This window comes from Patiria miniata, unplaced genomic scaffold (genome assembly GCF_015706575.1).
Source record: "Patiria miniata isolate m_02_andy unplaced genomic scaffold, ASM1570657v1 HiC_scaffold_2, whole genome shotgun sequence".
Taxonomy (NCBI): Eukaryota; Metazoa; Echinodermata; class Asteroidea; order Valvatida; family Asterinidae; genus Patiria; species Patiria miniata.
In genome coordinates, this window is record NW_024037058.1 from 579,041 (window position 1) to 591,692 (window position 12,652).

The window sequence follows — 12,652 nt, forward strand, 5'->3', positions numbered from 1 at the left end:
AGGCCACAGAGGCCAATTCACCTGCTGAAAACTTTATATTTTTATTTTCATTAAATCGTATTGAGATATGACTATCGGTATCAGTATCAGGCCAATACTGCAAACAAATATGGATTATTGGATTGGCAGTCATTTGGCTTTATCGGTTCAACACTGAGTAGAAGCTCATTCTATTTTTCCAAAAGTCGATTACAGCCAGCGCCTGACAGAGTTCAAAGATTGTGCAATTTTCTAGAAAGCGGCAAATGCTGTAGAACTAAGCTAATTATGTAGAACTAAGACAGCAAATACACCTCTTAACCAGTGGCGTCACCAGACTTTTCAGTCTGGGGGGGGCACAGGGGGGGCACCAGCATTTGATGGGGGGGGGGCACTTAGGTGGATACGGATCGCCGTCCTGGGGGAGGGGTCTAAGGGGAGGGGGTTTTCGCATACGGAGGATGGGCTAGATGCAAAATGGTGCCACATTTGATGCTAAATTCGATCTGAAGATATCTCCAGAAATTGCTATTTTTGAGGTAATGATTTTAACAACGCGCAGAATTTTGCAGAGGATAGGGGGGCACCAGCATTTGATGGGGGGGCACTCGGGGGGCACTAGGTTTTCCAGGGGGGGCACGTGCCCCCCCCCCCCCTGGCCCCCCCTTGGCGACGCCACTGCTCTTAACATTTTACTACTTTGGTCATTTGTGTATTGTATTTAGGATTCCCTGTTAAGCTGGTGCAATTTGGAGTTCTGAACAGAATGGGATCCCATTCCAACATTGTTGGAGTTGTCCAGGCCTAAACAGTGTGTATAATTGTACATTGTAGTGCACAGAACGTGTTAATGACCATATTAAGTGAGAAATACTGTACTTATGCTTAGTGGCTGTGGAAACTAAAGGGAACATTATGTTTGTTTGTTTGTTTGTTTGTTTGTTGGGGTGTTTGTTTTTACTCCATCATGGGTTAATTGGCACTGATTGCCTTAAACAGGCTGTGGTTGGAGCATAGTCTGTGGCATATGAATAATGAATAAAATCAGTTTTTAAACTCAGTTTGAACAATAGTCCATACACTACTATATTAAAGGCGGGCTTTCTTTAAAGCAAAAAAATGTGAACTGAATTTTATGATGTCATAACTAACTTTCACTTTGTTCAATGTTACCATGAAAAAAGCAAGTACATGTATATAGAATGGGAGCCCAGAACATTTATTCATGCAAAAAGCACCAAAGCAGTCGACCTCATAGGGTGAAAGGGTATCATGGGGACATCACAAAAATGCATTGCTGCCGGGTCTAGGGCGTGGCCTAAGGTCCGAAATGACGTAATAAAGCACCGCCATTACCAAAAATCCCTTTTTTGACAATATGTCAAAAACTATACATGGTAATAGCACAAATGTGGTTTCTACACCTATGTTTTCATGGTCAATCTATACGCTTACTACCATTGTAGTGTCTGGAGATGTGTATCATGTATTATCTCAATTCACAACACTATTACCAAAAACCTTATTCCGGCGCTTTTCGCATGAATAAATGTTCTGGGCACCTGGTCTAATACTTTTGTATTAAGAAAAAGTGTAAAGACTATGAAGTGTTTCAACTGTACAATAAACTTCAAAACATGGAACATTTGAAGAGAACAATGGTTTATTAGCAATATTGGAGTACAAGTAGCTTACAAAACTTTTTTTTTTCGACAAAATGTTCTACAACCATCCTGTGCAGATTTACATACATGTAGTTTGTAGCCAGTAATTGATACTAATCATAAGGGCTTGTTCAATTTGTCAGCAGATCATTAATATTCAAAATGGATTTTCCGCTATTAAAATAAACCCCTGCTCCCTCACATTGAATTCTGAACCTCTATGTGATGTGTAGTATAATGTTCATCTGAGAAAAATATGAAACTCTAGTTATTTCTAAGGAATAGTTCAACTTATTGAGTCTTAAAACACATTTAAAGTATTGTGCCCATCCAACAGAACTGTATTGTAAGAATCTCTGTAAGGATGACGGGGTGACATCCTTGTGATCGCACTGTTCTCAAGTAGATTCCAATTGCTGTGGTTTCAACCTTATTTCATTATAGAACGTAATACAGAGCTGCACTACAATTAATAAATGAAATCAATAAATGGACACAAAGTGGAGCAACTAAATGTACATACTGCAAACTGATTGTCACAAGAGGTAAAACTGGTTAATAAAGGAATCAATTCAGTTTGTTGTAAATAAATACATTAAAGTGGAACATCTTCAAGGTGTACTTGTGTTTGATACCAATAAAAACACATGACAAACTCCTCAACTTGTTACCATGCCAAAGGTATTAAGTTCATCAAAAGTGTAAACAAGGCCTTTGAGTTCAGCACTGTTTGGCTACCTTCTAATCTACTTTCAACTTTTGTATGTACAGTTGAACACATCTATTGAATACCTACATCACTTAATGAACAATTCATTTCAAATCCAACTCTGTGACTAAACAAATGAATTAAAACATGCTACACTGGCTAACTGTACATAAAGCATAGCAATGTTGGTCAAGCCCGAATCCCATCACCTCGTGTGTATCACAGGCAAGCACCATGTTTCCTTTATCTGAAAATCATTTGGACTCTCAGCAGACATTGTCTCCGTTCGCAATGCAGTATATTATAACACAGAAGAGCACAGTGACATGGGTATCACTGAAGCTCCAAGGGAAAACATGTCGTAGTAAAAAAGAGCTGTGTGATTAACATACCCCAGGCTACAATGTAAACATATATACAGCGTAAAACTACAAAGCAAGCACTGAACAAATGCCAAAGGAAACTTGATGAAACAGGCATGCAACGGGGCATTTAGAAAAAATGAGGAAATTCCAAACCACACACGACTTTGTACAGTGTTTTTCAATCTGTCATGACAATTCAATTCAAACACATTTATTCCCTCTTCATGACAGAAATGAAAAATAATATAAGTATTGAACAAGATATAAAGGCCACTAGAGGTGGCAAAACCTTGAAAGCATAGCTTGTATCAGGCATGCCATTACACAAAAACTGGCATTCTTGAGAAGTAAATAACGAGGAAATCAGCGGATCCAAGGAAAAGTTGCATGCCTGATGAAAGCAGTGTCCGCAAGGGGTGGTGTGTGTGTTGACTCAGGCAGATAACTCAGCTGAGTAGTTGCCTCAATGCAGACATGCTTGAATGCTCATCACCTGTGACAGGAACTTGCTCCATCAACTATATCATAAAACAAACCAATGAACATAAAGCAGCGAGTACAAAGGATAATAAGCGACTTTTGTAGACATTTCAAATATTCCATGCTTTCCTGACAAATGATGGCGCTGTTTCTGTGTTGTTACTCTTCAGATAAAGGGTTTTCTGTTTAAATTGTGAACCCACATTTTTGGTAACTGAAAAACATTTGTGCATAGACTTTTTCTTCGATTTTTTTCACATACTGATACAACAATTTATGACTAAAGCCAAAAAAATTCTAGTCTCAAACACCCTTGTAAATGGCAATATGACGACTGAATATAAAGATAAATTAGACATATAGCATAGGTGCCTGAAAAGGCCTTTTAAGCTATTTCAACCCCGATACAAACTGAGTGCACAGTCACAAAAGTAAATATCTTGAGTTTCCTTTGACTGCTTTAATTTCTTAAAGGGAATATACATCATTTGCTTTTGCTGTAATTTTCAGAAATGGATGGAATTGGGGGTTGGAAATATATAGCAAATATAGTTACACTGACTTTTTTGAGGTTTTTGGTTCAAAAATGCTATAAAAACCAAGAAAAACAACAATTTTCCTGTAGTCTGGTTCCCTGACTCCATTTAAGAAGAAACAGAGCAATTTACGTACATTGGGGAATTGTAAGGTCAGGGAACCAGTCTAGCTGGCTTGTACCCGTTCATAGGTGTGTAATCGATTGCAAACAAGTGCGATGGTCAATTGGGGCCAGTATTTGAAAAAAAGCCAGTTTTTTCCCAACGCTGGTCGGCCGATCAGCGTTGGAAATTGATACAAAAATACCACTTTTCTTGAAAATGACAGTATACCAGGTGCCATGATTTTACAGGATGCTTTACACTGTCATTCACTAACAGTTCAGCAAGGTATTTCAAAATGATTTGGTAGTTTTATTTTTTTGATGTTTGCAAATGTTGTATTTTCCCTTTAAGTATGATGTCTTCAATCATATCACACAGACAATAGCCATGTATAACACCTCCCCTTTGCTGTCAGTTATTAAATAAGGAATTACCTGTTTGCAATGATCAAATACTTCATCCAGACGATACACCTCAGCATCTGCCTTGTGCCAGTTGTCTTCCAACACGCGCATCTGAGTGCAAACAGTGAATGCAGTTTCATTGATCCAATTATATGTTCTAACAGACATATAGTTATTAGATGTACTGTCCATGCTATTTACGAGTTCACCCTGAAACAAAAATTGATGTTCTTAAATTCAGGCTTGCAACTGGGAATTTAGAAAAAGCGAGGTAACTCCAAACCACACAACATTTTGTACAGTATTTTTCATTTTGTAATGGCATTCATGAGAAGTAAAAAACGAAGAAATCAGCTGATCCGAGGAAAAATTGCACGCCTTTAAATTGTTATTTTTCTAACAGTACAAAAGTTACTCACTTTTGAATTAAAAATTTGGCACACATTATTTATGGAATAATTACTCTTCAAATGTCAACTTGTTTTGCAACACAACAATAAATAAGTTCTTGAAAGGTTGCAGACACCAAAATAAGAAAAGGTTGCAGACACCAAAATAAGCAACAGAAGATAGTTTGATCATCAAAATAAACCACAAGATGAAGAGTCAACAGGAGAAACAAGTTGAAATTGTTGAAGAGCACAGAGAGTACATCTTTTAAAAGCAGGGGCGTAGCACGGTCATTTTTATTGGGGGGGGGGGTAAAATTTGTTGAAAAGGGCACTTGCACATCCGTTGTGAAATGTATACAGGTTTTTTTCCCCGGACACTTGGCCTCCGTAAAATCAAAAAGGGGGGGGGGGGTACAATCTGTCGATGGCGGCGCTGTTCAAAACCGACAATTATGCACACAAAGGGCCAATATATGGTGCTTTTCAGGGCGATACATGTGCGAAATTCTGAAAACGGCAGATGCCACAAAAAAAGGGCACCACTTCTTTTTTGATAAGGGCACTTGTTAAGGAAAAAAAGGCACTTCGTAAAAAAAGATTGGGGGGGGGGGGTAAGGGGGGTATGACCAGGCCAAACTGACCCGAAACATTAGAGATATAAACTGAATCCGAACCGAAAACGATCTTAACTCCCTCAAACCGACCCGACCCGACAAAAAATAAGGTAAAACCGACCCGAACTGACCCGACCCGATAAAAACCAAAAAAAAAAAAACGAATGCCTTAATTGCTTGGACAAAGTGATCACTTTTTGTGTGCCTGCCCTTACCCACGTGGCATGAATTCTTTTGCAAAACCATCGTCTCTCTCTCTGTCATACTCGGTGGGTTGATCGAGAGTAACTCCACTTACTGGACAAACGCATGGTATCCTCAGGCGGTATCATGAAAACTGTTACAATCTTATCTATTTCACTGTCAGTCCCATCCGACTGGAGAAATTAATACCGTGGGAACTTGATAGTGCGCTCGGTGGCCACACCACACTAGGGCTGCGGTCACAGTGACTGTCAATAATATTGCATCACCTAAATTTCTCAACTGTTTCGGTTTATTTCGGTTTATTTCGTTTTTTTCAAAAGATGGCTAAACTGACCCGACCCGAAAATATCAATGCAAAACCGAAACCGACCTGACCAAAAAGATGGACAAACCGACCCGACCCAAAGTCGGTTTCGGGTCGGGTCGGTTTCGGTTTCGGGTCGAGTTTGCACATCATTAGTCCATGCCTAACAGCTTGTTGAAATTGACCCCAGATGAAAAATAAAGGTTTATTGAAGTCAGTGGCATGAAGGATTTCCAGAAAGATTTGTTAATACAATAAAGCCCTCCTAAATCTGCTCAATGGGCGTTTTTTTTTTTTATATTTATGAGCAACATTATATTTTCCTCCCTCGGTCTACAGTCTCTATTATATTTACATGTTTGGTAGCTCTAGCATTCAATGTCTCATAGGACAGTCTCTATTATATTTACATGTTTGGTAGCTCTAGCATTCAATGTCTCATAGGACAGTCTCTATTATATTTACATGTTTGGTAGCTCTAGCATTCAATGTCTCATAGGACAGTCTGTATTATATTTACATGTTTGGTAGCTCTAGCATTCAATGTCTCATAGGACAGTCTGTATTATATTTACATGTTTGGTAGCTCTAGCATTCAATGTCTCATAGGACAGTCTCTATTATATTTACATGTTTGGTAGCTCTAGCATTCAATGTCTCATAGGACAGTCTCTATTATATTTACATGTTTGGTAGCTCTAGCATTCAATGTCTCATAGTGCTCCTGGCGTTCAACTAAGCAAACTCTCAGCCTCTCCAACTGCAACAAATATAGAAAGAAATGAAAGTAAATCAGCTGAACTGCCAAACCGAAGGAAAATTTGCTGCACATAAGTTGCGCACAACTTACAGTATCTAGAATTGAATACTTGAAATAAAAACATGAAAAATGAAAATATTCATGCACACAGAAAGGAAAGCATAACATTTTGCTTAATTCCTCTGCTACCGGTACTTGCTAGAATTCAAACCTTCATAAACTTGTAACGCAAGTCACCCATAAACCGACAAGGCGAGTGCACAAAAAACTGGCCCGGTTCCGGAATGTCTCACTTCATATGCAAAATAGACGCGCATGCACGTCGATCAAGACAAAAACTTTCGCCCAGAGTGCATTTACTGACGACGGCATTGCATTTGCTAAATTTTTGGGGTAGTTATATTTTATGGCAAACTTAGGGGGTCCATTTTTGATCAACTTTCCAAGGACAGACCTATCGACCGACCAACCGACCACAAAGTGACATGAAGAAGCTCCTGCCAGAGCTTAAAACATGTAAAAAGTTACTGCTAAACCAACAGAATTTTGTTTTGTTGGCGTCTTTTTTTGACACTTAACTTTGTTTAGACACTTAAATTTAAGGGATCTTCTGTGAGAAAAATCCACTCTAAATGCTTTGACTTTATAGAACAGCACAGAGCTGATGGAAGACTCCTCTTTTAACCATAACGCCAGTAGCCAGTTACCATGGAAATGCCCATATGCTTTTAAGGGGCTCAATTTGAGTGGTACTCATTACACTGTAAAAACATGAACCTTTATAACTTAAACACAAGTTAAATACGAGGGGTTTACAATCTACATAAATTGTTGCAAAAAGCGTTTATAAGTTAAACATTATAGGGTTTAAAGTGTATGAACCCTCAGAAAGAATGAAGCACACTTTTCCAACAGCTTCTAATAATTCATGAAGCAAATGTAAAGTTGGTTTGTCATTTTGCTTTTTGGAGATTGCCTGGAAGCAGCTTTGTTTTTGGCATCGTGTGAGCAACATAGAGAAATCTTGACAGCACAATAAGCCAAATGGACATTTCACTGGCACATGTGCAAACTGTCACCAGCTATGCATTTTTTGGATAAATACAATGTATCAGCAGTCCTAGTCCAACAGTTGGCAGGCTTGCAGCATCACGTGCGTTTGGTTATCCAAAATCCAGATGTTGATTTGGCCTATTCAATACTTATATCAAAGTTTATATAACACCCAAGTAAATCCTTGTCATTTGATTGGAGGATTCATTAATTGAACCATTGCATTGCCTACTTCATAACCGTGCATTTTTGGTTCCATTCACCGTGCATTTTCGTCCCATCCCTTTTGATCTATTGCACGCCGCGCGCAGTGGCCCGGCGCTATTTCATTATTGTCAATGATTTGACTTTTAAACCTTTGTTAGCCTTGAACAAACTAAACAATGTAGTGGATATGATACAATTTTGTGAGTTTTGTTTGTTCTTAAAGTTTTATCCTCCAATTGAATGACAAAGATCTACTTGGATGTTGTTTCAAACAAATAATGAATGTTTTGCATTCGTGCAATGGTGACAATATTTTCATTCGTTGGAGGATGGAATGTTCCATTCAACTCGGCGAACATTCAATCATTCAACTTATGAAATTATTCTCACCATTGCACTCATAAACATTCATTATTTGAATAATGAATTGTCCATAAAACTGAATCCAAAGCATCGCACTAAATGGAAGTCTGCTTACCTCCTTCTTGAGACTCAGGTTTTCTCTAATCAGCTTATTTCTGACTGCTGTTGGCTGCGATGCCACTCTCCCATCAACGTCATCCTCATTGCTGGATTGAGAACAGCCTGACAAGACATTGTCCAGCTGTTCTTGTAGGAGGCCCTTCTCCCTCTGGGCAACTCGCAGGCTGCTGGTCAGTTTAGCTGTCTCAGTTTGGAGTTTCTGGTAAAAACATGCCAAGAAAATAAATTAAATTGAAAAAAATTGGAAATGGGTGAAATTTCAATTTCATTAACAATGTACATGAAACAATCATCTTTGTTTGTTATATTGGTGAGATTCAGCAACACGTGTTATGTTGACTGCTATTAGACTACAGAATACAGGAGTGACAGTGCAAAGTCATACTTGCTAGGCAAACTTAAAATTTGAACTTGTAGTTCAAGCAACAGTGAAATTGAGGCTGTTGGGGACAATGAAAATAATGTTAATCAAATCAAGTTAGAAATAGTAACTTTCTATCTACTACTTTACGTTTAGTCTAGAGTGACCGCAGGCCACTGTAATGTCCAAGAAATCAGTCTATCCATTGAGGTTGGTAGCAGTAATAAAAGTGACTGGTGACTGCCAGCTAACCTCAATGGTTGACTTCTGATCAGAGAATCTCTCCAAGTTATCAGCCATGGATTGCAGTCTTTGCTGTGCATATTGCAATGCTTGCTGTTGTTCAGTTAATGATGCATTGCGATTAGCAACCTCCTGATGTAGACGGCGCTCCTGCATCTCTGATTCTAGCAGTTGCTCACGGATGACGCACAGCTCTCGATCATGCAACTTCTGGGATCTCAGGAGTTGGGTATGGAGCTGACACCTGCGATAGAGAAAGACACAAATATCAAGAAATGGGTGCATACACATTGTACGATAGTGACATTCACCTGACAGGGATGTAAGGATGAAATACATCTATCAGATTTTAGACCCTGTGTTACCACTTTTTCTTAACTTCACCTATATGGAAGGATTCCTAATGTACTGCTTAATAATAATAGCCATGTTAAACAGGAAAATATGAACCCATGGAAGTAAGAGAATCATTTGCCGAACTAATTTGTTTGAGATAAGAGTTCACCAAACTATTCTGCTCCAGGGTTTAACATACCGATCAATTTTTATGTAGCTATAATATATAACCAGCGAACGTAAAACCTGATCATTTCTAATTGGACAAAACTGTAATGAAGAATTGTTGGCATCCCGATGAGAAATAATGACCAAAAAACTAGCATATAACATATAAAAGAAGTATCATAGCCTGTACTCATTGCGTGCGAATGTTTCTGGCTATGTCAATAGAGGGCACTGTTTTTTCTTATGTTTCTTATGGGAACAAACTAGTTCAGCAAACAATGCTCTATAACTTCAATGGGTTCCAGTAAATTGAGAATCCTTCCATATAGGTGAAGTTAAGAACTAAAGGGGTTACACGGGGGTACAAAATCCGACGGATGTAGTATACATGTACAGTGCCAATATGTTATTTACAGTTTGGAAACAGCCTGAAATCAGGCAACTACAGGAGGACTTATATCCCATATCAGAGGTCTGCAGTCACCCAGGTAGGTTGCTATGTTTACTTACCTCAACCAACAGATAGAATAAAGCGTGTAACCAGTAATGACAGTGCAATGAGCAAGTCATTACAACCGTGTGCTGTGTCACATAATACATATTGTACAGTGTAGGAAGGAAACTATTAATAATCCCAGGAGCAACGAGTGGACCACAGAATAATGTAGTGCGTCCATGTCCAATGTACCACAAGGCCGAAGGTATTAGATATATTGGCACTGTTGTTGCCATGGATCAGGATCGAGGATTCATGTTTGCTTGAAGATAATAATATTCATAATCACTGCTTTACTATAAACTTCAAATGGTGTATATGTGTGTAAGTGCATGTGCTCTTGTATTAAAGCTATAGTCCATCATTTGTAATTTGCGCATTTTGTTCGTTTGAAGCAACAAAAGTGCTCAAAATCTAAAGAAGGGTACTGAACAACTAACCTAATGAAGTTTCAGCTCAGCTTCAGCTGTAAATTCCGAGAAAAACAGCATTCTAGGATCTCAATTTCAAATCAAAAGTTGCTGAATCATGTTTTGAATTGCGCCTGAATTCAGCGTCCGAGACACGTTCTCGCTGAGCCGATTGCAGCTACGCGATGTTGCGCAGCGATCCGACAAATTATAGCAGCCGCGCGCGCGTGAGCATCGTGCCAATGATTGTGCGCGCTTCGCCGAATAACAAAACGAACTACTAATTTAAATTTTCCTATGGTGCGTCTTAAGAAGCACCGTTGGAAAGGCCTTTTTTCGTTGATTACTTCAAAATGACAGCTTGCCAGAAAGAATAATTTCACAGGCATGACAGGGAGTTTAGTCCCCTTACTATCTTTCAACCAAGTATGTTTTTCAACAAGAATTACGCCAGCTACTTTTCGGATAGCTGCAAATGATGGACTATAGCTTTAAATACTTCCCGAGGACAGATACATTCATCTTTTGTTGTAAATGGTCATCGGACTTTTTGAGTGTGTGCTTAGTCTATGGGAGAGTGTTAAATTATAGGGACAAAAGGAAACACAATGCCTTGCCCCAACAATGGTAAAATGAGACTGTGTGTGTTTATTACAAGTTGATCATTCACAAGTTGATCGCCCCCATATGGCGGACTTTCACCTTTGGAGGGGATGAGGCGGTGAAGACACCTCCTGTGAAGCAGTAAAGGCAGAGCCTCATATTGTAATACATTCATGTAGGTGATATTGGTGAAATTTAAACCTAGATTGTAACATTGTTGTACAATGAACGACAGCCATGACAAATCTATACACACAAGATGCTTTTAAATGTTCCACATTAAGGGCCTTTCGGCCGGGACCATAGATATTTCTTTGAATTTACTGTTGTTTACTATCCATGGCCATTATACATACATGTATACATAAATGTTAGATTTGGAGCTGACTTTTACCTTTCCTCTTTGAGCTCCTTGACTACTGACACAAGGGTGTCATTACGAGCCAGTAGCAGCTTCAGAAGCTGTCCTGAGAGTGCCCTCGCTTGCTCAACCTGCTCCACTAGGGCTAGACTATCATCTTTACTCTCTTTCAATTCGTCAGCCTTGTTGACTTTCATATCTACAGCACACGCATTCGGATTGGTGGATGTCTCCACAGCAGTGAATGCACTGCTACCGGATCCACCAATAGCAAAGCCGCTGTCAAAGGGGCTTGGGGTGCGAGGTTGTTGCTCTAGTGAGACTGACGGGGTTTCTTGTAGTACCATATCTTTATCATTGATGTCTTCATCTTTAGATTGGATAGCATTCAGGATGGAAGCCACTAAGGAGCCAGATGCAAGCTCATTTGTCTGTGATTTGGATTTGGATTGGATCATCTTGGAAGCTGCAGTTGGCTCAGAGGCTTCCTTATTCAACTACAAAGAAAACAAACCAATTATTCAATCAACTTTAGTAGGCTGAGATAACCAAAGTATGCGCACGATACATGTACAATGCAGTCCAAGCAACCATCAGTACATCATCTATAGAGGATTTAATGGGCTCTATCGTTCTGAACATTTAAAATATCAGGTTTTTGAAGGAACACTTGCAACATTCTTTGCAACCAGACCTTTCATTTTGAATGTTTTTTAAACGTGTTGGACAGCTGTATTAAGGTGTTTCCATTGCGTGTGAACATACTCTATATGTGAACATGTGCCAATCACACACTACTCTCATTGAGTACTACATGCTTGTTGTCCAATACAGAGCCAGCAATCTTCACAGGTTATGAAAGAATCCTATTACCTGTTGGTCTTCCATGCTGATGTTGAGATGAGTGAATACGTCTTGTATCTTGTTGAGTAGTGCTGTCAATCCATCGGCAGCATCTCTCATCTCAGTGGCTTGGTTGAGTAGCATCCAGTGAGCATGGGCCTTTGTGTTATCTAACTCACTCTGACAGAATTGAAGCCTCTCACTGCAAACAAGACAAGGCAAACCTAGTCAAGCTGGTCCCAGAGAACACACAGTTCTATTCAATTGAATCAGAATGGCTAAACAATTTGTAGAATAAGATCTATTATATAACCGACATACAGATCCTTGTCAGTTGATTGGTGGAACACACATCACGTGACATTCGTTATTACTCCCATTCACGCCGGATCTCAAAAAGTCCCATTCGCCCATGGGGAATGGGAAATATTATTAAACAGTTAGGATCGATGCTTGTTCCAAGACGCGGTACATGTATTTGTGTGCAAATGCATGCTGGTGAGTGCGTTCAGCGTTGCGCATATTGTTTTAAAGAGCCAGCGCTACGAGTTGGGTTCAAATATTTTCGC

General features: G+C 39.3%; 1 protein-coding gene across 2 annotated transcripts in view; it reads right to left on the reverse strand.

Annotated features, from left to right (window-relative positions):
- Positions 1-1,624: 1,624 nt before the first annotated feature.
- LOC119726952 (myosin-16-like) overlaps positions 1,625-12,652 on the reverse strand; it is a 34,486-nt gene continuing 23,458 nt past the window's right edge. For both annotated transcript variants that reach the window (XM_038198796.1, XM_038198795.1), the window contains exons 16-22: positions 12,114-12,285; positions 11,274-11,737; positions 8,876-9,110; positions 8,258-8,461; positions 6,445-6,519; positions 4,273-4,353; positions 1,625-3,235 (exon numbers count right to left, since the gene is read on the reverse strand). In XM_038198796.1, coding sequence (XP_038054724.1) covers positions 3,164-3,235; positions 4,273-4,353; positions 6,445-6,519; positions 8,258-8,461; positions 8,876-9,110; positions 11,274-11,737; positions 12,114-12,285 — 1,303 coding nt within the window. In that variant the 3' untranslated portion in view covers positions 1,625-3,163. The remainder of the gene's footprint in view (positions 3,236-4,272; positions 4,354-6,444; positions 6,520-8,257; positions 8,462-8,875; positions 9,111-11,273; positions 11,738-12,113; positions 12,286-12,652) is intronic.